The sequence below is a fragment of the Leptidea sinapis genome, chromosome 19 (genome assembly GCF_905404315.1).
Source record: "Leptidea sinapis chromosome 19, ilLepSina1.1, whole genome shotgun sequence".
Lineage (NCBI taxonomy): Eukaryota > Metazoa > Arthropoda > Insecta > Lepidoptera > Pieridae > Leptidea > Leptidea sinapis.
This window is the reverse complement of record NC_066283.1, coordinates 5,497,828-5,519,616: the sequence shown is the minus strand read 5'-3', so window position 1 is coordinate 5,519,616 and position 21,789 is coordinate 5,497,828. Positions and strand designations below refer to the sequence as shown.

The following is a 21,789-nucleotide window of genomic DNA, read 5'->3' as shown; positions in this document are numbered from 1 at the left end:
CTATTGGGCAAAATTGTAAAATAATTGACATACAAGCCCCTTTGGGCAAAATTGTAAAATAATTGACATAATAGCCTCTAATGGGCAAAATTGTAAAATAATTTACATACAAGCCTCTATTTGGAAAAATTGTAAAATAATTGACATACAAGCCTCTATTGGGCAAAATTGTAAAATAATTGAAATAGCCTCTATTGGGCAAAATTGTAAAATAATTGACATACAAGCCTTTATTGGGCAAAATTGTGAAATAACTGACTCACGTACGGACTTCTTTGGCGTAATAAAACAAAAATCTTTAAAAAAAATATTCCTCGTGCTATTTAACGTTTGTAGATAAAACAATATTGTAATAAAGGAGGTAATAGGGGCTAAATAAGGTAGAAGCCTCCTTTGGCGAGCAAGTAATAATTTTAATAAATTATCTAGGGATAATATAATCGATCTTTTTCAGACTAACTTTATGACAGCCAGGAGCATCTTAAGCCGGCGTTCCTTTTATAAGTATTAAGATAGTAGTTAAAAGTAGTACTGTAATGACACTGAAAGTTACTTGTGTATTAACTGTTCTAATTGTGAAATTATTATAAATTTTGTTTCTTAGTATCGTTGAATTTAATTATTCTGTCATTACTGGTGGAGACCTATAATTGGCTCACAGTTATGTAGATTACCATATAAGGTAGCTAATAGCTATCTTCCTAAGAAATAAATAAATACAACCAATGAATATATTATTATACCGCATAATTTATTTAAATAACGTGTTATTAAATATCATTAAATTATCTTTATACAAACGGAGAAAAAATAATTATGTTAAAACTCGTATATAAATTGAAATTTATTTAATTCTCGTCCATTGTGGTTCAGTTGAGATATATGAGTTATGAGATGCTTGGTAGCTGAAGTATGTTAGAAATGGTTTAGTTCACCAGCTCTCGTCAGAGTGACGGTGTGCGCGCGCATCGTAATAATTCACTGGGATAATATTTCCCTACCGCGCCAAATTAAGTATATTTACAAAAAGAAATTTAAATTGAGAGAGAAAATTGAAAGACTTGTCGACAACAGATACTGGGTATGAATTGATTTAGAGTGACTGGGCTGTATCCATATGATTTTTAATCCCAACGTGTATATGTTGATACTGGTACTGTCTGGTTCTTTTATGAATATCGATATATATATAATATAGCCTAGAACAGATTCCCTTACTAGTAACATTTTTTAGGACCTAATATAAAGATCCAAAAGACCAACCAACCAACAAATAACGATAAACCAACATCTTCGGGGGTTGGATTTAGAATGGCGTAACCGTGTGCGTGTAGAATAAACATTCTAGTTCGATGACGTCACACAGATGTTAAGGCGACAATAAATGCCAGCGACCTTGAGCGATATGAGTTCACGGCTGTCGGCCCGCCATCTGTGTAACAAAGCTAATATTTTCAAAATTCTTGGGTGGAAAACAGTTTATATGCTTACAATCCTCGTTATTCACTACTAATCTGAATAAATGAACCTACACACAAAAGTACAAGCTATAAGAATAACTTTTCTGAGAAATGTACCAAAAAAATGCGTCACGCCATGCCAAAAAACTTGTTCTTAACTTCAAAGAAAAACGGTAGTTTAAAAAGGCGCGGCAGTGTTAATTATAACCAACAGCAAGCATTAGCAACCTACAAATAAGACTTAAGGATATGTATAACAGGATTAAGTAGTGTTCATAGCTCAAATTGCTATACTTTCACCACAAAACTTGTCTAAAAACACCATTAAGCGTGTTTTCTGCTTACTCTTCGCCTTAATATGCCAAGGTTGTCACCAGGTCCCGTGCGGCAGCCCGCTCGAGGGCTCCATCCACATGAGCATCGCGGCCCGAGTGCGAGTGTCTGCTCCGCCGCCGCACGCCGCCTTCCTCACGGCCTTCGACGACGTGAGCGGCCTGGGCGCCTGGCACCGGCGATGGTTCTCGCTGCGACCGCCCACGCTGTCCTACTGGAAGTACCCGGATGACGTGCCCAAGAAGGTGGCTCTGATAATAATAATAACAATATTCACACACTTTTTACACAAATTATCTAGCCCCAAGTTAAGCATATATATAGCCTGTGTTATGGGTTACAAGACAACAATATATTTAATACAATATACTTACTTAAACATACACAAATTTATATAAACATACATAAATACATTTAAACATCCATGACTCGGAAACAAACAACCATATATCCTTATCGACTAGAACTATCGGTATATAATAACCCTAACGGCCTAAGAGATAAATTACTGTCTTCTACTGTCTGTAATGTTAAGCTTTCCCAATATACCCGATAAGTCATTCTTATCGCCCTATATTGGAACGCGTGAATTGTAATTTCCATACAAACTTCAATCGCTGGTAAGCTATACGTTCTCCCATTGACAGACAGCTTGTACGGATATATTGGGTTTATTGGGACAGAAAAGTCAACGTTAGTTACGATTTTTATCTCAAGTAGGCCACAACCGGAGATTGACTGAATGTTGGGAACGACCGTAAATCTTTCCTCAGTTGTTTATAATTTCTATATAAATATAACTGGGGATGATTGGTCACATGGATCCTCGCGATTGTCCATTGCTGTGGGCGTTTAACACGACAGCAAGTTAAACACAGTCTTACAAACACAGTATAATAAGTTACAACAAACGTTACAATAGTAAATGTAGGATCATTTCACAATTACGATGACGTAATAAAGACGTGGTGTCCCGACTTGCGCCTGCGATTAACTGCCTTTCTCGATTGTTCTTCTCTGACTGGCTGAGGCCTACTCGCCCAGCCGCTCTCGCCCGCTCTAGCCGCACGCCGATTACACCCTGAGCTAAGACGAATACCGAATCATTATCATACTCGCTTATTGGCTCGACGTTCTTGACTGCAACAAATATATTATCAAAATTAAACCTTATTTATTTCTATTGACAATGCCATCTAAAAAAGAGCAACGTGTTCATTCCAATAAGATGTATTGTATCGTATATACACTTCATTGAATTGCGTTCTTAATTTTCACGATAATGTCTTGACTAAATAATATTCACAATTACAATAAATGGATAGAAAAAATCCTGGAAGTGTGATTTTCACAATATTTTTAAGTATCATTAACACAACCGCACGTTGCACTAGGTTTGACCATACTGCCAAACACGAATAAGGCTCGGCGTGACACTATATCTCTTGTCGATCTTTAGAAACTTACTTACTTGTATAATAATTTAGTTAGGAGTAATTTATTTAGGAATAATCCCCAAAAAAAAAGAACCGGTGTATCAGTTACATAACAGACCATATATGTAAGAAAAAAACCAATTCTAAAACATAAAGAAAATAGCAAATCTATATATATAAAAATGAATTGCTGTTCGTTAGTCTCGCTAAAACTCGAGAACGGCTGGACCGTTTTGGCTAATATTGGTCTTGAATTATTTGTGGAAGTCCAGAGAAGGTTTAAAAGGTGAATAAAAAGGAAAATGCTGCTAAATTAAATAAAAACAACAAATTTGTATTTCCTTTGATGTGTCCATACATAATTTCTATGAAAGAATTTATTGACGCACGGTTTGACAGTTCTGCTGTGAAACAATTTCATTACGACAGCAGGGTGCACATTTTACGAAGTAATTTTTGATGTTATGATATATTATTGACAAAATCATATAAAAACATTATAGTATTTATTATATACAGAACATCGTCTGTCGGGTCAGCTAGTAATTAATAAATTTCGTTCAATCCGTTATTTTATGTAGCTAGCTTCTGGCACCGCGCTAGTCACTCCCCGCCAACTTTCAATAGTAAATCAGCTTGTAGTAAGTAGTTTTAGTTTCAAAGTCTAATAAACTTACGCTTTTGTGTCACTATAAATATTTCCTTTAATTATATGTTGGGAAAAAGTAGAGGGTGTTTGTAATATTTCACATATTATGAAAGCATACGCAAAGTTAAGATCTCCCATTTATTAATTTAAACTAATGATATATACAACATTTTCATTAGCATTATGAACACAGATAAACATGATGGCCTCTTCTTGCGACACTTTGCGCTTGGACATGTGCGTTTATTTATGCCCTACCATAAGAGCCTTCAGTTTTAATTATTGTTATTTATGTGTTTACTAACATAAAATAAATTATTTAAACTTTGGTGAGACATGATTAACTTATTTTATCTACACCCATGCTTTAAATCCTTTATTAAAGATTCTGTAACAGTTAGCTTATTGCCAACATTAAAACACTCAATGTTTTAATAACCATTACATCATCCAAAAGAGTGTTGTAATGTTGTACTGAATTTCATAACAACACTTCTATGTTTTTTTTTATCCCTTCATGCGCCAAGAGTTTCAACAGACAGCCACATTCTTATTGCTCGATGCGTGGTATCTGTATGAATTTCCAAAAAATAACATTTTCGTTTAGGCACGTTCCACACTACCAGAACTTCGCGCGCCGTAAAAAAAAAGTAGGTTATTCGAATCCCCGCCATTTTCTTCGAAATTTTATTGTTTTGTTTACATAACATGAGCGATTCATTTTAAACGCTGCAAAAGAACATTATATTCGAGTGAATTTTAACTATTGTACTATACTTAATGTAAATTACCACTAAAATAAATAATTGTTTCATTAATACTAATTAGTTTATTTGTATATAATCAGTAATGAATGGTATTAGGTTACTACTAAGACTGGTGTTTTAATGTAAGCAGTAAGCTATATGTTCCAGAATTTTTTAGAGGATTCATATTCTGGGTGTAGATAAAGTCTTGTATGCAACTGTTGATAATTAGCTATTAAAACACTCATGTGATACTATTATCACATTCGTGTTTTAATACCCCTTATTACGCAACAGTTGCATAAATAACTGTAGTAATACGGCTCTTCTCACGATTTATCGGTGTTAGTACCGACTAGTTCAGTGAACCCACTACACTCACCCTGATGAAGGACCTCGGAATGGTCTGAAACTAGTCGGCACCAACACCGATAAATCGTGAGTAAAGCCGTATTACTAAATAAACATAAAATAAGTTGTTTTACTATCATATCTTGTATTTTGTATGGATCTCTGTGTCTGAAATAAAATTTATATTAATTACCATTGCAGATGCCAATCGGTGACATCGATCTAACGACAGTGATATCGGAAAAGGTGACAAGGGCCCCGCGTGACCTCTGCGCCCGTCCCAACACGTTGCTGCTAGAGACGTCCGTACCGGCCGGGCTCATCGTGGCCGACAGCGGGTCGCTGGTGTACGTCAGGGGTCCCGACGGAGTGGTTCGCAGACGGCACCTGCTCGCTGCCGACACGCCGCGGGACCGGGACGTCTGGCTGGAGATACTGAACAGGGCTCTGGAGTATGTCAGGTGTTGCTTAGACGACGACTGATTGTTGCTTCGACGATGACTCACTTGAGTATATGCATACGATTTAAAGGAATTAAATTTGTAACCAAAAATTTGTGAATGATGCGGGACTCGAACCCGCGACCGCTCGGAGTCACAACCTGAGAGTTGACCAAGACATACAAAGATTTACGATCTATGCGTCATTCGAACAGTTTCCCCAGTTTGTAAGAGCTCTCGGCGGAACCCGAGAGGCACGGCTTCGAGACCCGCATCGTTCATAAATTTTGGTAAAAAAATTATTGTCCACAAAATCATAAAAAAATTACTGTTTGATACCCCGAAAAAAATAAACCAAAATTTTTTATTCAAAAAGGAACCAGTTCACTTCTCGTATTTGTAGCAAAGATATTGAACACATCGACAAAAAATATACTAAAAGTCACAAAACAAAACGATAACAATCTTTTGACTTTGGACCTCAAATACTCAGTTGAGGTTGCATGGGGACTGGTTCTATTCTGCAAAGCGCTAGGAAATTAATCCCAGAAGTGAGGGTTATCACTTTAAAAATAACAAATTGTTTTGTTTAGATTTAAAGAAAACTCGATTTTTTTTACAAATATTATTAGTTTAGAATAATGCCTGCCAATGATTTGATGATAATATTATTTTGAGCAAGATACTTTTGAAAAGTGCAATAATTTCTTGGTATACCAAATATTTGAAAAGCGACACAAATGGTCAGAGGAAATTTGAAGTAAAAAATATAAATTTTCAGCAAAATATGTCTATGTTCGTGCGCGCCAATCGCGCCATTTTTGTATTTTGGTAGGCGTTTAGTATCCGAGTGGGTTGGCTAATTTTAAGATTTTTTTAAATTGAAACTCGGGGTGAGTTGCAGTTGTATGTAGCTATGTAAGCTATCAAATAACACTAAATTATGCATATTCCCTATTGTAAGCTAGTTGTTAATATGACTGCGATAATCAAATACCCTCACGGACCAGTTAATAGTGTAGTGGTCTTAAACTTCTTTGCTATAGGAACCAGTGTTTCCATTACAATACAAAATACAATTATATAATTGGCTACAAATTTTAAATACAACATTGACGATAAGCCTTTTTTATTGTTTAAAATTCAATCTCGTTTCTAATCTATTTAAAAGTCAATATTAACAAATATATATTTCCGTATTTAAATATTAATAAACCAATTCGATCACTTAGAAACCAGTCTGACCACACAATAGAGAACACTGTTAACAAATTCCTAAATTTAGTGTATATTATATTTTACTTTGATGACATTGTATGTTAAGTCAGTTGTTTATTATGTTCCAAATTGTTTAATAATGACTAGAGGTCTCAATATGCTCTGACACCGATTATACATACTTCTTAAGAAATCAAAGTTGATGAGGTTTCTCAATTACAGAGAAAATTGACGAAATGACCTTTTAAATCTTACATTACTTAAATTTTACATCTGACATTCTCGCCATATCTGACATTTTTAATAATAAAACAACCAATGATTGGATTATTTAATTTATTTATATATAATATTGAAAATTTAATTTGCGATGCCAAGTATTTTAAATAGTATTATGTAATATATTCATCTATAGCCTAGAAGCCACGTATCTTATATTTTCTACTAATTCCATACTCATTTTAATAAAGATCATGAAAAGTTCCAACAGGCATGCACATATATACATATATTTAATTTTAATTTGATGTATTCTTAATAATAGTTTTTTACTCGAATATTATTATTTTATGTAACATTTGATATAGTAATTTAGGTCATAACATTATATTATTTTAGAATACTTATTAATTTAGTTTAATCATAGAAATATCTAAATAAAAGAAGGTAATAGAAGTGTTTTAAGTGCTCATTTCTTGCAGAATGTCTATATATATGTGTGTACATATTTTTACATTGCAGCGTACGCTTGCAACGCACTTGCTGCAAATATTGACGGACTTGCTGCAAAAACTGAGTAGCCAATTTAAAAAGACAGCAGTTGAATAAAGATTTCCGATAAAATAATAATAATATTGACACACTGTTACACAAATTATCTTGCCCCAAACTAGGCATAGCCTCTACTGTGGGTATAAGACAATGAAAATATATTTAATACAATATGCATACTTTAAACATACACGAATATGTATGTATATATAAACATCCATGACTCGCAAACAAACATCAATTTTCATAATTATATCAATGTTTGCACCTACCGAGATTCGAACCTGGGACCTTTAGCTAAGTTGGCAGGGATCACTAAGCTATATGTTCGAAATGTTATTACATCTCGATACATATAGATATACTCAAATACATTGTTTTTTCGTATAATAATTTACAATTGTTTCACATGTCTCCTTATCCGATTAATATACTAAATCACTACTAACTCGCTGGTGGTCTGTTACTCAACTATAGGTGATATGTTTGACCCGGCTATTTAACTTCTAGTACCTTCTTTTTTAATTAACTACGAGCCAAATTTTCCATTTCCATGTTAATTTTTATTTTCAACATATGTAGTACGAATAATTTTACCAATAAGCTCGTTAAAAAGTGACGATAATAATTTCATTAGACTTGAAAAGGAATCATAATATATGTTGGACACTGTCAGAAATTTGGAAACAGTCTTTGATTACTGAATATTTAGATAATTTGTACGTCTGGATAGCGTCTCATGCTGCTAGATAACCGATGAAAACAGGCCAGGTTTATTACTCTAGTGTGCGTGACAAGCTACGTCTTACACTCGCGATTTGTGGTAATCTTATCAGCAGATAATAAAAATCACAAGTAAATTATTTGCCTGAATGGGTGAAGCATTTGCCTTAGTCATATTTTTATTCAATAAAAAATGGCAGCAATTTGAATACTGATATATTGTTGGTGACAACTAACAAAGCCTTTAGCTTTAGATAACTTATACATCTAGATTGAGCCTCATGCTATTAGACAACCAATGAAAACAGGCCAGGTTTGATACTTTAGTGTGCGTGACAAGCTACGTTTTACACTCGCGATTTGTTTGTCACTTTTTGTTAGTGTGCGTTCGTTGCTCAAAATAGAGGTTAACTGTTAACCTGTTAATTTTTACTGACATTTTCACAGCTGACACAGTCTATCTGGACGTATAAATTATCTAAGACTTACAAGCGCAACCTTGTTTTGTCGACGTTCATACAACTTTTCGGACTATAGAAGTCGCGGCCAATGTTCATAGTTTCCATACCTATATAGGTATGGAAACAAAACAGATTTTTTGTCAATATTGACAAAAAATTTGAACTTTTATTTTATTGTCTCTAGAGTGTTTAAGTTTAAATTAAAAAAAATCCTGAATAAGGAAATTTAAAAGCAAAACAATGTTCTGAAAAGGAACTTGTAAAATTGTCAAGTTCTACTTTGGAAGTTAGCCAGAATCATTTGCAATGAAATGTAATTTTATGAAATTTTGCAATTTACAGTACAAATATGTTGCTATTCAAGTAACTGTATATAAAATCAATTTATTTTAGCAATAAAATTGTGTAATTAATGTGTTGGTTTTATTTATGGTATCTTATTTTTATAAAAAAACAATTCAATAGTGAAATTCTTAAAAAGTAAACCGCTTATTGTCTGACATTAAAACTTAGATAAGATAGATGGACAATATATGACAATTAGACCTCTGGGGCAACAATGTGAACGGGTGCATTACAGGGTTAAATTTTAGGTCCTTTTCTATTCGTATTCTTTATAAATAATCCAGCGTATTTCATAAAAAAACTTGTGGTAAATTGGTTTATTTTCTGACAACACTTCATTAGTTTTTATAGTCCCTATAAATTTGATGCAAATAGCGATCTATTAAACAGTGAGAAATTCACTATTGGAGACTACAATATTTCTTGCAATTACATTAGAACAAAACGCAGAGTCGATTGGAGTCCCAATATTGACAGCTGAAATTATCATTTCAGCCGGAAGGCACTGACACGGACAAAGGCCTACCCCAAAGATCTCCACGACGATCGGTCCTGCGCTGCCCTCATCCAACCTACTCCAGCGATCTTGACCAAGGTCATCGGTCCATCTTGTGGGCGGCCTACCAACACGCCTTCCGGTATGTGGTCGCCATTCGAGGACCTTACTGCCCCAACGGCCATCTATCCGTCAAACTATGTGCCCTGCCCACTGCCACTTCAGTTTCGCAATAATTTGAACCATGTCGGTGACTTTGGATCTCCAACGGATCTCCTAATTTCTGGAAACGCAGGGAAAACTCCGAGCATAGCCCTCTCCATTGACCGCTGAGCAACAGCTTCCTCATAAGGCCCATAGTTAGCGACCATGTCTGTCAAATGACTATTAAAACTAAGTCAAAGATTATGCTAAGCTCGCACTCAGCTAAGTTTTACGTAATTAAACTCTGAGCAACATCTAAGTACGCTCTATAGATTTCAGCCTGAGTTCCGCTGGCTTTGCAGTCAGGAAAATGGGAATCTGACAATAATACAGCGCGCCTATTTCATTGTTTCCACAGTATAATGTCATACGGCATTATGCTTTGAGAAGAAAGAGAATTTGCAGCAGAACAAACTTGATACATTACAACAGGTAACTATGGTTACGAATACGTTACTGTACCTACTAAAAGTAGGTATTATATTCGTAGTAGCATAATATAAAATTTTACTTTATGCTTCTCGTCAGTACAAAACCATCCTATATATAAAGTCTCATGTCCTCCATACGGCTGGACCGATGGGTATGAAATGTCACTATATGTCAGTATCACTAAATGATAAGGGTTTTTTTTATCATCTAGCCGGCATCCTGTGTAAAAGAGCCTCCCACTGGTAAAATTCTTCCTAGAATGCACATGCGGCCTGAGACAACACTCAAATTTATTTAGTTCTCAATGCTAACCTAGCCGCAACAAAACGGGACTTAACTGCTACTTCACACCGATTTTCAGAAAATCCCAAGAGGTATTTGGAAACAGTGGTCATTTTACCATACAAACGTTCTCGAGTATTCTCCTTGGTTTTTGATCCTAGATCAAAATTATTTTCAAATAAGATCCATATTATCATTATTTGTGTCTCTCTATTTTTCCTTTTTTTATATTTATTTTTGTAATTGCTAGTACCTGAAAAAGTGCTTAAAACTGCTTAGTCGTATAGGCCGCAAACAGATTAGGCCTAGTAGGTATATAAATCGGACAACAATAAGCGGAAAAATGCAAACAGTACGAAACAGACATTCAGTTACCAAAATTAAGTTACGATAAGTTCATTTCGGAGGAGAAAATTCGAGAACGAAACCCTGACTTTTTAGAGGTGGGTGAGCTTTTTTTGAACGTACTCTATCTAAACGTATCGTTTCAGACACTACGCAAGGATGTTTGAAAATTGGGTTGATCGGGGTAGAAAGTTCCTTAAAACCGCACTCTATGGTGGACAGACATTCAGGTGGTGAGATGATATCCAAAGAATATCGAAGGTGGAATTGGGTGACGAGGACATCAAGTCAAATAGCTCTTCGGAACATTAATGCAAAATACTCAGCGGTGGATTTACACTAGGGGCACTTGGCCCAGGGCGGCAAAATTTTGAAAGTCAAAAAAAATTTTTTTTAGTCTTATCAAGATTGCTCAGTAATTAATTAATTCTGTTAGTTAACAATTTTTGGTTTAATTGATAATTCAAGAAATTCAATTGAAAAATAAAATATATAAACTATAAGTTATAAGTAAGCGGATTTTTTTCCGGTGCCCAGGGGCGGCATTAAGTTTAAATCCGGCCCTGAAAATACTGTAGCCGGAAAACAATTTCACAAAGTAGTAAAGTGGGTCATCTGATGTTAAGTGATCACCGCCCCCCACATTCTCTTGCAACTCCAGAGGAATCACAGGAGTGTTGCTGTGTAGAGTTAAGAGTCCTGGAAACTTCGCACATGGAAGCTCATTCCACAGCTTTGCGGTGCGGTATGTATATTTGGTGAGTGGTAGGTATTTTAGGTTGAGTCACACGGTTGCGATGCTGCAATTAATAAGGTAAAAATAAAAAACATAGTATTTTTAATCTTCGTAAGTATGTATTCTAAATACTACAGACTCGCCGATCAAGTGCATTTCAGGGATGAAAATTACAATTAATTAAGAAAGTGGTAATTGTAAACTTTTGTTCATAAAGATAGACTTTTCATTTTACGACAAATTATATTAAAAGCATGTTTAAGATAGTTTAGGCGCAACATACAGACAACACGCATCATGGGAAATATGATACAAATTTAACATAGAGATAAGGCGCCAGTTGAATGCAGAGTTCAGGAATGCGATAGTGCTGTCACCTAATTATAATCATGAGGGTGTCGATAAATTTAAACAATGCTTCAAGTTTACCATCTTACACTAGAAAAAATTTCAAATTTTCTCACATCTAAAATATTTCTTACCATTTCTCTTGCTTTGCGGTGAAAAAAAAACTCGTTTTTTGTAACAGAACCTGATGGGCTCGGATCAGTCATAATGAAAAAAGTGTGTTTGTACTTATATACGTATGCACGCAAGAAGTTATACTTCTTTGGCTTAACAAAGCAAAAATCCTTAAAATAATATTCCTCCATCTATTCTACGTTTGTAGAATCAAATCAAATCAAAATATTTTTTTGCAAGTCACATTTTACAGTAGGATGGTTGGTACATTAATGGGTAGACAATATGTGACGCCCTGCAAGGGCACAGCAACGTTATACATAAAATAAATAAGTCTTATACATTTTATACATTCTTATACTATATTGTAACTAATTCTCACACTTGTAATTAAAAAATTCGGGTAAATCGTAGAAGCATTTTGAAACTAAAAAATTTTTAAGATGTCTTTTAAATAGAGAAGGCTTCTCTTTATTTTTAATTTCGTTTGGGATGTGATTATTAATTTTTATTGCCATGTGGTGAGGGCTCGATGACACTAATGACATACTTGTTTGGGAAATTTTTAATTTGTTTAAATTTCTATTATTTCGCTTGTTATTTGGTAGTGTTGAGTATAAGTCCGAATGTTTTTTAACAAATTTACATGCTTCTAGGATGTAAATTGAAGTAAGAGTTAAAATTTTGTGTTTAATAAAATATGGTCTACATGAATCCATCTGCTGAATATTTTCTAAAATTCTGATACATTTTTTTCTGTTGAATAAATATATCTTTTATTTCACTACAGTTTCCCCATATTAATATTCCATATGATAATCTAGACTGTGCATATGCATAATAAGCAGCAAGGGCAGATTTGTAATCTGTTACGCGTTTTAGTTGGTAAAGAGCATAAGTAAAAGATGACATTTTGCTTTTTAATTTCTGTAGATATGGCTTCCATGTGAAGTGTGAGTCTAAATCAATTCCCAGTAGTGTAAAGAACAATATTGTAAAAGTCTTACAAATATGGCTTTGACAATTAATTATTAAATAACGAATACGGCTGTATGGGTTAGAACCCTTTGCCTGTCCTAATAATGGACGAAGAAACCAAAAAAAAAAAATAACGATATCGCAAGCGTCTGAAAATTTTAGGAACCAACTTCACCCTGTTTCTTTTGTGTTACAGTAAAGCGCGCGCATCTTTAAATTTCACTCTCATCATTTATTCATAACGTGCCTAAAGAAGCTATAATATAAAAATAACTTCAATAAAAAAAACATGGGACCCCAACTTTAGTATTAACGCGATAACACAGCACTACACTGTAGGCGTGCGGACAGCGGGGGGAAATATGCCCGCTCTTTACACCACGCCCCGACTGCATTCAACTCACGCGCTCATAATAACAGATTGTTGTATCCAAATTTTGGGTATTTTTTTTTTCTGAACAGCGACTCCTTGTTGCTATCATGCTGGATTGTGGGGAGCTTGTATAAAGCTGGTAAATCCAAATATCATCTTAAATGCTTGGTCATAGGTTAAGCAATATGTCGAGACGAGCAGGACGTTCAGTTAATTGTAACTGATACGCCTTGCCCATTACAATGCAGTGGCACTCAGGATTCTTGAAAAACCCAAATATTCTGAGCGGCACTACAAATGCGCTCGTCACCTTGAGACCTGATGTTAAGTCTCATTTGCCCAGTAATGTCACCAGCTGCAGCGCCCTTTAGACCGAAACAAAATAATGTTTACATATTACTGCTTCGCGGCAGAAATAGGCGCCGTTGTGGTAACCATAATCTAGCCGGCATCCTGTGCAAAGTAGCCTCCCACTGATAACACATGTCTACAGTTGTCCGAAAGTAGTGTAGGTAGTATTAATTGTAGATTTTTATAAATAAGTACATAATGTGACATCACTAAGTTCCAATATAACACATTTATTATCGAATATATACAAGTTGGTTAAAAGTACAACAATCTTCGACCAGCCATCGTTTAGTTACAGACTTATCGCTTATTTGTCGTCGTCATAAGACAACTGAAGGTCTTCCGGCTCCAACCGCTTGCGTCTGAAGTCTGCAGACACCACTTGCTTCAAATCATGCTGTGAACAGTTTATCAAATGTCATTAACAGATAATCTTCGACCTAACAAATACGTGAAACGATATGTAATGTATATTCATAGGCATATAAGTGAATTTGCTAGAAACAGTCATAACCATAATGTTAACACCAGAAACAGTTATTCTTTATTTATAGTCTTTTGTGTGTATATGCTTTTACAACAAGATCCCAGAAAATTTCCAAAACAAAAGTATGACGTTATTCAAAAGAATTGTTAAAAACGTTTGTGTGGTAAAGGTCTTTCTTAATGATACCACAGATTGGGAATGGAGCGACCGCTCTCAGGCTATTAAATAATAAGTTTAACTGTAGAGTATTAATTTGTAAACATATTTTTTGATAAAAAAAAGACCGCTTAGATTGTTGCGCCCATTATTCTCAGGTCTGAGGCATTCGTTTTGGAAATGGTGGTAGTTTTTTGACTTTCAATGAGTGATGTCACATCCTATTTTGATTAAAAATATTTGAATTTGAATTCGTTCTTCGTGGTCGATAGTATAAATTACATCCTTAGGCTGAAAGCTTAGCGTACTAAGATGTTGCTCAGACTTTACTTATGTAGTGTGATAAAACGCGAACATGACTTTTGCATTGGGCTGTCTTATCTTAAACTCAGCATATTTAAGCTGTCAAATGACCAGATGACATTGACCAAATGATCTCAGACTTAGATCAATAAAGCGTACTTAGACTTTGCTCAGACTTAAGGCGACACTAAATGCTAGGGACCTTGAGCGATATGAGTTCACGGCTGCCGGCCCGCGATCTATGTAACAAAGCCAACATTTTCAAAATTCTTGCGTGGAAATCGTAATATTTTAACAGGCGCAAACAGTTTATATGCTTACAATTCTCATTATTGATTACTAATCGGAATAAATGTACCTACACAAAAAAAAGTACAAGCTATATAAATACCATAGCAAATAGAGAATAGTACTAAACAAATGCGTCATGCCGAGAAAAAACTTGTTTAACCGCAATGAAAAGTGGTAGTTCAAAATAGCTCTGGAGTGTTTACTTATAACCAACAGCAAACATTAGAAACTTACAAATAAGCCTTAAGGGTATGTGTTATATGATAAAATAGTGTTCATAGCTCCAAATGGTGTAATTTCACTAATAAACTTGTCTAAAAATGCCTTGTTTGCGTGGTTTCTGCTTACCCTTCGCCTCAACTTACACTTAGCTGAGTGCATGCTTAGCATAATCAATAATTGAATTCGTTTTTCTATAAAAACGAATTCAATTATACAAACTTTCAGCTGTCAAATAACTATTTATTTGACAGCTGAAAGTTTGCCAAAGCTAAAACAGCCCAATGCAAAAGTCAAGTTCGCGTTTTATCACACTCAGCTAAGTTTTACATAAGAAGGTCTTAGCTAAGTCTAAATTCGCTCTATAGATCTCTATAGTCTTTGCTCAGACTTTACTTACGTAAAACTTAGCCGAGTTCAAGCTTAGAACAATTTTTTATTTCAGCGTCAGCCTAGTGATAACGCACTTTGTGAATGGTTAAAGTAATAATGCAATATGATTATTTTCAATTAAAAATGGTACAGATGACTTACAATGGTACAGAACTATAAAAATCTAAATAAGAAAGTAGGTAGTAAATGTGTGGTAAAATGTGCTATCCCTTGCGGGACGACTGTCGCTATATACACACATCATTGGCGTGCAAAATAACGGCAAAACGAATAAATTAAGAAATATTAAGGGCCTACATGGAGCCACAGCCCGAGTGTTGAAGAAAACATACCACGATTTACACATTATACGGCATGCGGACGGTTGGTTTAGCTGGTAGAGCGCTGGAATTTAACCCGAGAGTTGTTATAAAAATTTAATTTGTATATCAAATGGACTTGTACAGCAGCGGTTTGCATATGACGGCAATACGAATACAATTAGAAATTAGGTGCCGTAACTTGCATCCCGTGCCACTAAATAAAGTAATAAAAAAAAGACATATTGAGGGACAGAAATGGTGTGCAAAATTAAGATCATATTTTGATTGGTATAGTTGAAGGTTGTGTAAGAGTTTCCGCAGTCAGATATACAGAAATATAACTATATTAACGCGTTCTTCCGAGCCCGCCGTTCCAGTGAATACTAACTCAATCCGCCAACTTTAATCATCCGCTTAAGAGTGTTGTTTCTCATTCTGACTTAGATCAATAGAAGAAGACAGAGTGAGAATTAGCAATGCTTTAAGTTAGCAGACTATTATGAATAAGGGGGTTAATCACTATCTACTCGTTAGCGATCTATAAGTCACCTATGCGGCGACATGTTTAAAGCGCTTTGTCGCTTGTAGAACCTTCCTATTTATTTTTCTATGATAAGAACGAATCCTTTGTTGGTGAAAGTGCCTTAACTATCTTGTCGCTAGGTACTCCTAACTTGTTCTATATCTTATAAGATACCCAACTTACAATGAATCGTTTGCATAATTTGGTAAAAGGTCCACAGTCCACATAAGTAGGGGCGTTCCTCTTCCCACCCTTCCAGTCCTTGCTGAAGGTAACCTGGGATGATATCAAGGTCACCAGGACGCAAAATGACAGGAAGGCAAACAATCTAAAAAGTGAAAATTCAGTTATTTATTAACTTATAAAAAATATAGACTTTAATAAATTTAAACTTAAATCTAAATTATCGGTGTGCAGTTAAACAGCTTGTCTTTCGAACAAGTCCTCTTCTAAAAATTTCTACACCTTACTGTCTTTCACTGTGTGGATCTACTTTTTATGGAAGAAGAAGTTGAAACCACCTGATGTTAAGTGATCATCGCCGCCTACATTCTTCAGCAAAACACCAGAACATCACACGAGTCGGCCCGTTGGTTGCAATGGTGTTGAGACTCGCGGCGATTATTAGTTACGAGTAGATGACCTTCAGAACTGTGCTTTCTACTATCGTAACAGTGGTCGGCAAAGTGCGGCTCCAGGGCCGCATGTGACTCTTTGGCTCCTCAAGTGCGGCTCTGGCACAACAGTAGCTTTGAAATACAATTGCTGGATTTTGAATCAAGCAAGGTTCAAGGAAGGAGATATGGTGCTCTAAATTCGGACATCTTTGTGTTGAATTGGAAATATTGGAGATGGAAAATGTGATCTTAGTTCACACCACAAGTGGTCTGCTTTGAATGACTTGGAGCAGGAAGATATGATCATTTTCAATGCTTGGAATAGTATTACTGACGCTTACTATCAGGTAAAAAGCAAGCGTTTGCTGTTCTTGCCTTCTTAAAATCATATTTAAGCGAAAGAGTTCAGATAATCTATGTAAATGGCAAACGGTCTTCGGGAAAACCTGTGGGAATAGGTGTTCCACAGGGTTCTATTCTCGGTCCTTTCTTGTTTCTTATATATATTAACGATCTACCGTTTGTGTTAGATCATAGCCATGAGATTGTATTGTTTGCTGATGATACTTCACTTATTTTTAAAGTGAAGCGACGTGCGGATATTGATGACGAGGTAAACAATGCACTCTCAAAGATAGTGCGTTGGTTTGAGACTAATAATCTGCACTTAAACAGTAAAAAATCAAAGATTTTACGGTTCATTACACCAAACCTAGCGGAGGTACAAACCAACGTACTTATAAATGACCAGAGATTGGAACTTGTGGACACTACGGTCTTCTTGGTTATCACGTTAGATAAAAAGCTTCAGTGGGGTCCACATATTGCCCATCTAGCAGATAGACTCAGCTCTGCGGCATATGCAGTTAGAAAGATTAGAGAGTACACGAATGTTGCGACCACTAGATTAGTGTACTTTAGTTATTTTCACAGCATCATGACGTACGATATATTACTAAGGGGTCATGCTGCTGACATTGATATAGTGTTTGCACGGCAAAAGAGAACTGTTCGTGTATATATCAGCTTGGTTATAGACAGTCTCTCAAAGAAAAATTTAAAGAAATAAATATTATGACTGTTCATTGTCAGTACATTTATGAAAATTTAATATATGTTCACAAAAATCGTCACCTTTTTGCTCTTAATAGTGATTTTCATTATTATAACACTAGAAATAAGGGATTGCTTGTAACTAATTCTAGTAGGCTTCATAAGATACATAATAGCTTTAAGGGTAAATGTATACACTTCTACAATAAAGTCCCAGCCACTGTTCAGGCATTATCAATAAATAAATTTAAATGTTTTATAAAAAAATGGTTCTTTCGTAAATCCTATTACTCCACTGCTGAATATCTAAATGATCGGACAGCCTGGGACTAGATTGTGATTATTTTATAGCGATAGAAATGACTGTACAATATTGTATATTTTTATTGAAAAGATCGCAAAAAAAAGAATGCTGGGAGAGTTTCTTGCGCCGCTTCTTCTCTCTCAGAGCGCCATTTGTTTCCGAAGCGGTAGTAGTATCTAGTAGTATAAGAAATGACATCAAAAAGAATTCTAAAGGAATCAATTTTGAGAAAATAAATGCCTTTTATGCCTTTTTATGCCCTTTTCGGTTCTACATAGTACATACATATGGGAACAATATATTTCAAGCATGAACATTATCAAGAGTTAACTGATAAGTCGTCTTATTGGTGAGAACTTGGAATCAAGTTTACCTAACATTAAAAACAATGACATACAGACCTGACTTACTCATACTTTCCAAGGAGATGCAAGCACATTTAGTTTTATTTAGTGTACTACTTATTTGGTGTAATAAAAAATTACTAAACAAGCAGATGTGGCTCTCAATTTTTTTTAAATTGTTGTAATGTTCATAATTGGCTCTTTGGCTAATAAGTTTGCCGACCACTGTACTATCACATACTATTACATTAGCCTGCCAAAGGGCAATTACGCTTGCTAATAATATTTCTGTGACACAAATAGGTCAAACCTTACAAGATACTACACAATTAGAAAACCTCACAAGTTTTGATTACTACCAACAATTTGAGTTACCAATCGACTATTTTCAGAACAACAATTACATTAAATGCTTTTTATTTTTGCTTATTTTCTCGTTGAGATTGTCATAAGAAATAAGTATGTTTGTTAATAAATGGCCAATTATATTAAAACGGACACGTCGTAAATATGAAATGTGTTAAACACAAAATATTCAAACTATATATTTTATTATACGTAATGGTCAAATGCAAAATCTCAATTTTCAACATTATTACAAAACTTAGTATAAATTATAAAAAAGAGAAAAAATTACAGAAAAAATAATGAAACACTATAGGTACCTATGTACATTGCTATCGATCTAAAGATATGTAGTTTCATAATCAAACTAATATAAAAAATATAAACAAATGCTATATATGTGGGTGTAAAATAAATAAGTCGGTATACTATAAAAATAAAGTCCCATATCCAATATAAATGTAATATAATAAATAATAAAAAAAAATATAAATTTCTTAAGTTATTGCAAAGCAGAAGCTGTAATCCAATATTCATTGCAATGAGAGACTCTATATCATGGCCTTACATGATTTTAAATAACCTGTCGTGATGATTTCTATTTGTTGTGTGTCTCGTTCTATCTGTTAGTACTATCGAATAGATGTTACCTTATCCAAATTCAAATAAAATAAGATTAAATCAATAAGGCTGAAAAACTAAAAAATTATCAAAGAGCAGTGGTACTTATCATAATGACAGGAAAAGAACAGATAGACTCATGTCCATCAAAGTGGGACACCTAATTTAAAAAGATTACAGCTCGAATGTCGATGGACAGGACATATGACCAAAGCCAGCAGAAAAAATAGACAAAAATCATGACAATGGCAAAAGGAAACAAAATTAATGAAAGTAAAATGGAAACAGGGCAGACGAGTCATGGGACGAGCTTATATAAATGTGTGTAGCTATTATAAAAAAACTAGTGATATTTGGACAAGAACAGCAAGAGACTAGAAGCTGGAAGAGTCCTATATGTCACAGGATAAGTAGGTAAATTAAAATATAGAGAAAATATGAAAATAATATACAGAGATATATACCTACATAACAAATAGTAGCACGCGTTACATAGACCTACCTACAAGAAACTTACTGGCCTCTCCTCAAATCTTTCTCGAAACTAATTATATACCTACTTCATGGTAACATTAGAAAACCACAAAATTATAATTAAAATTTCTCCAAGTACACAAAATAGCCCCAAAATAAATCTCTACAAGTTTACAATTCTTCAACTTTATAAAATTGAATTTAAATTTTAGCGATATTTAAGTTTACTGTGTAGTTGTAGAATGAACAGTAAGTAACTATTCCCAAATTCAAACTTATTTCTAAAAACTAATATAATTTCTTGAAGCTTAATAATACAGTTAATTAGTCGTTAAATTACCTGGTACTGAAAGTATACATATTGCCTCGTAATACGATGTTTCCTGACACAATTGTAAAAATGTTTTAAATATAATATTGTCCAGTTTAGCCTTTTATACTTTCCTGGGACGGATCTGCGCATCTTACGTCAAAGGAGAATTATGAATAGAATATTTTTGTATTCAATAGACAAGTGTGAAAATATATTTTATATTTAAAATGAGCATTTACTCGCTATTTCTACGTGTTTACTTAAACTCCTAAATCTTTTTCTTTTTTTAACGGATTGTTAGCAAAGTAAATGTTACTACAAACTAATTTATTACACCTAATTAGTAAAAATGGAATTAAAGATAAAAGAGAAATAAATATCTCGCGTTGATCGATAGTAATATAGAGGTATTTTGTAGCTCTGCAGATTATATTGCGTGAGTTTGGAAAATACGTTTTCCAAACTCACGCAATATAAGAAGGATAAACGAGTATACTTACCTACTACATGGGGCACACTTAAAAGTTTTGCACTTCTAGCTAATCGGAACTATTCGAATTTCGAATGTTATATTTTTTGAAACGTTGCAACCTTCGTAGTAATAAAGAAAACAATTGGCAAGAAATCATTTGTCAATTTTTATCACACATCGATGTTCTACGTACGCAACGAAAATGGAATTAAGTCGAAAAGATTTTAGAGCGATGATTTTTTATTATTTTAAAAGTTCTCTCTCCGCAAGACTGTGCCGCTCGTCTTCAAAATGCTTTTTGAGAGAGAAGCACCTGGCTTGAGGACCGCGAGGCGGTGGTTCGCTGAATTTGAGAGAGGTCGGGTTTCTTTACATGACGAATTTAGTGAAGGGCAGCCTTCAACTGCCGTCAACTAAAATAACGTGGCTACTGTTATGCGGTTAATTGAAGAAAATCCGTGGATTACCTATGAGGCAATTCAAAGACTATTGGGGATGGGTATGAGCCACATCAGAAAATTTTACACGAAGAACTGAACGTTCGGAAACTTTGTTGTCGTTGGATACACATAATTGATATTAATAATATAATTAAACATAAATGTAAAATGTTGACATTTGATAGGTTACACCTATCTAATTTTTATAAAAGACAGCTAAATCGCTATCCTTTTATTTATTTTAAAACTCAGTCAATTATTTGGCAACCCGGTCCCCTGCTTCTATTGAGCAGGTTAGTAAGTCGATTAGCACTGCTTCTATTGAGTAGTGTAATAGCTTGTTGGCCTCTGCTCCTATTGAGCAAAGTAATTATTTGATTAACACTGCTTCTATTGAGCAGTCTTATAGTTTAGTTTCTGGTTTGGAATATGTTCCAAATTATTGAAATTAGTCAATAAGTCAATAGGGGACTCCTCTAGCAATATAAATACACAATGTACAAGTAATAGTAAACATAATAATTGTAAAGTTATAAACCT

General features: G+C 34.5%; 2 protein-coding genes across 6 annotated transcripts in view; one reads left to right on the top strand and one right to left on the bottom strand.

Annotated features, from left to right (window-relative positions):
- LOC126969973 (anillin) overlaps positions 1 to 6,292 on the top strand; it is a 94,878-nt gene extending 88,586 nt beyond the window's left edge. For all 5 annotated transcript variants that reach the window (XM_050815619.1, XM_050815618.1, XM_050815616.1 and 2 more), the window contains exons 20-21: positions 1,838 to 2,038; positions 5,177 to 6,292. In XM_050815619.1, coding sequence (XP_050671576.1) covers positions 1,838 to 2,038; positions 5,177 to 5,458 — 483 coding nt within the window. In that variant the 3' untranslated portion in view covers positions 5,459 to 6,292. The remainder of the gene's footprint in view (positions 1 to 1,837; positions 2,039 to 5,176) is intronic.
- Positions 6,293 to 13,835: 7,543 nt separating this feature from the next.
- On the bottom strand, positions 13,836 to 21,789 carry LOC126969691 (uncharacterized; the record flags this gene model as incomplete). Its single annotated transcript, XM_050815238.1, has 3 exons — positions 13,836 to 13,989; positions 16,450 to 16,559; positions 21,750 to 21,789. Coding segments are annotated over 3 exons (240 nt in total), but the record flags the coding sequence as incomplete, so codon positions are not given.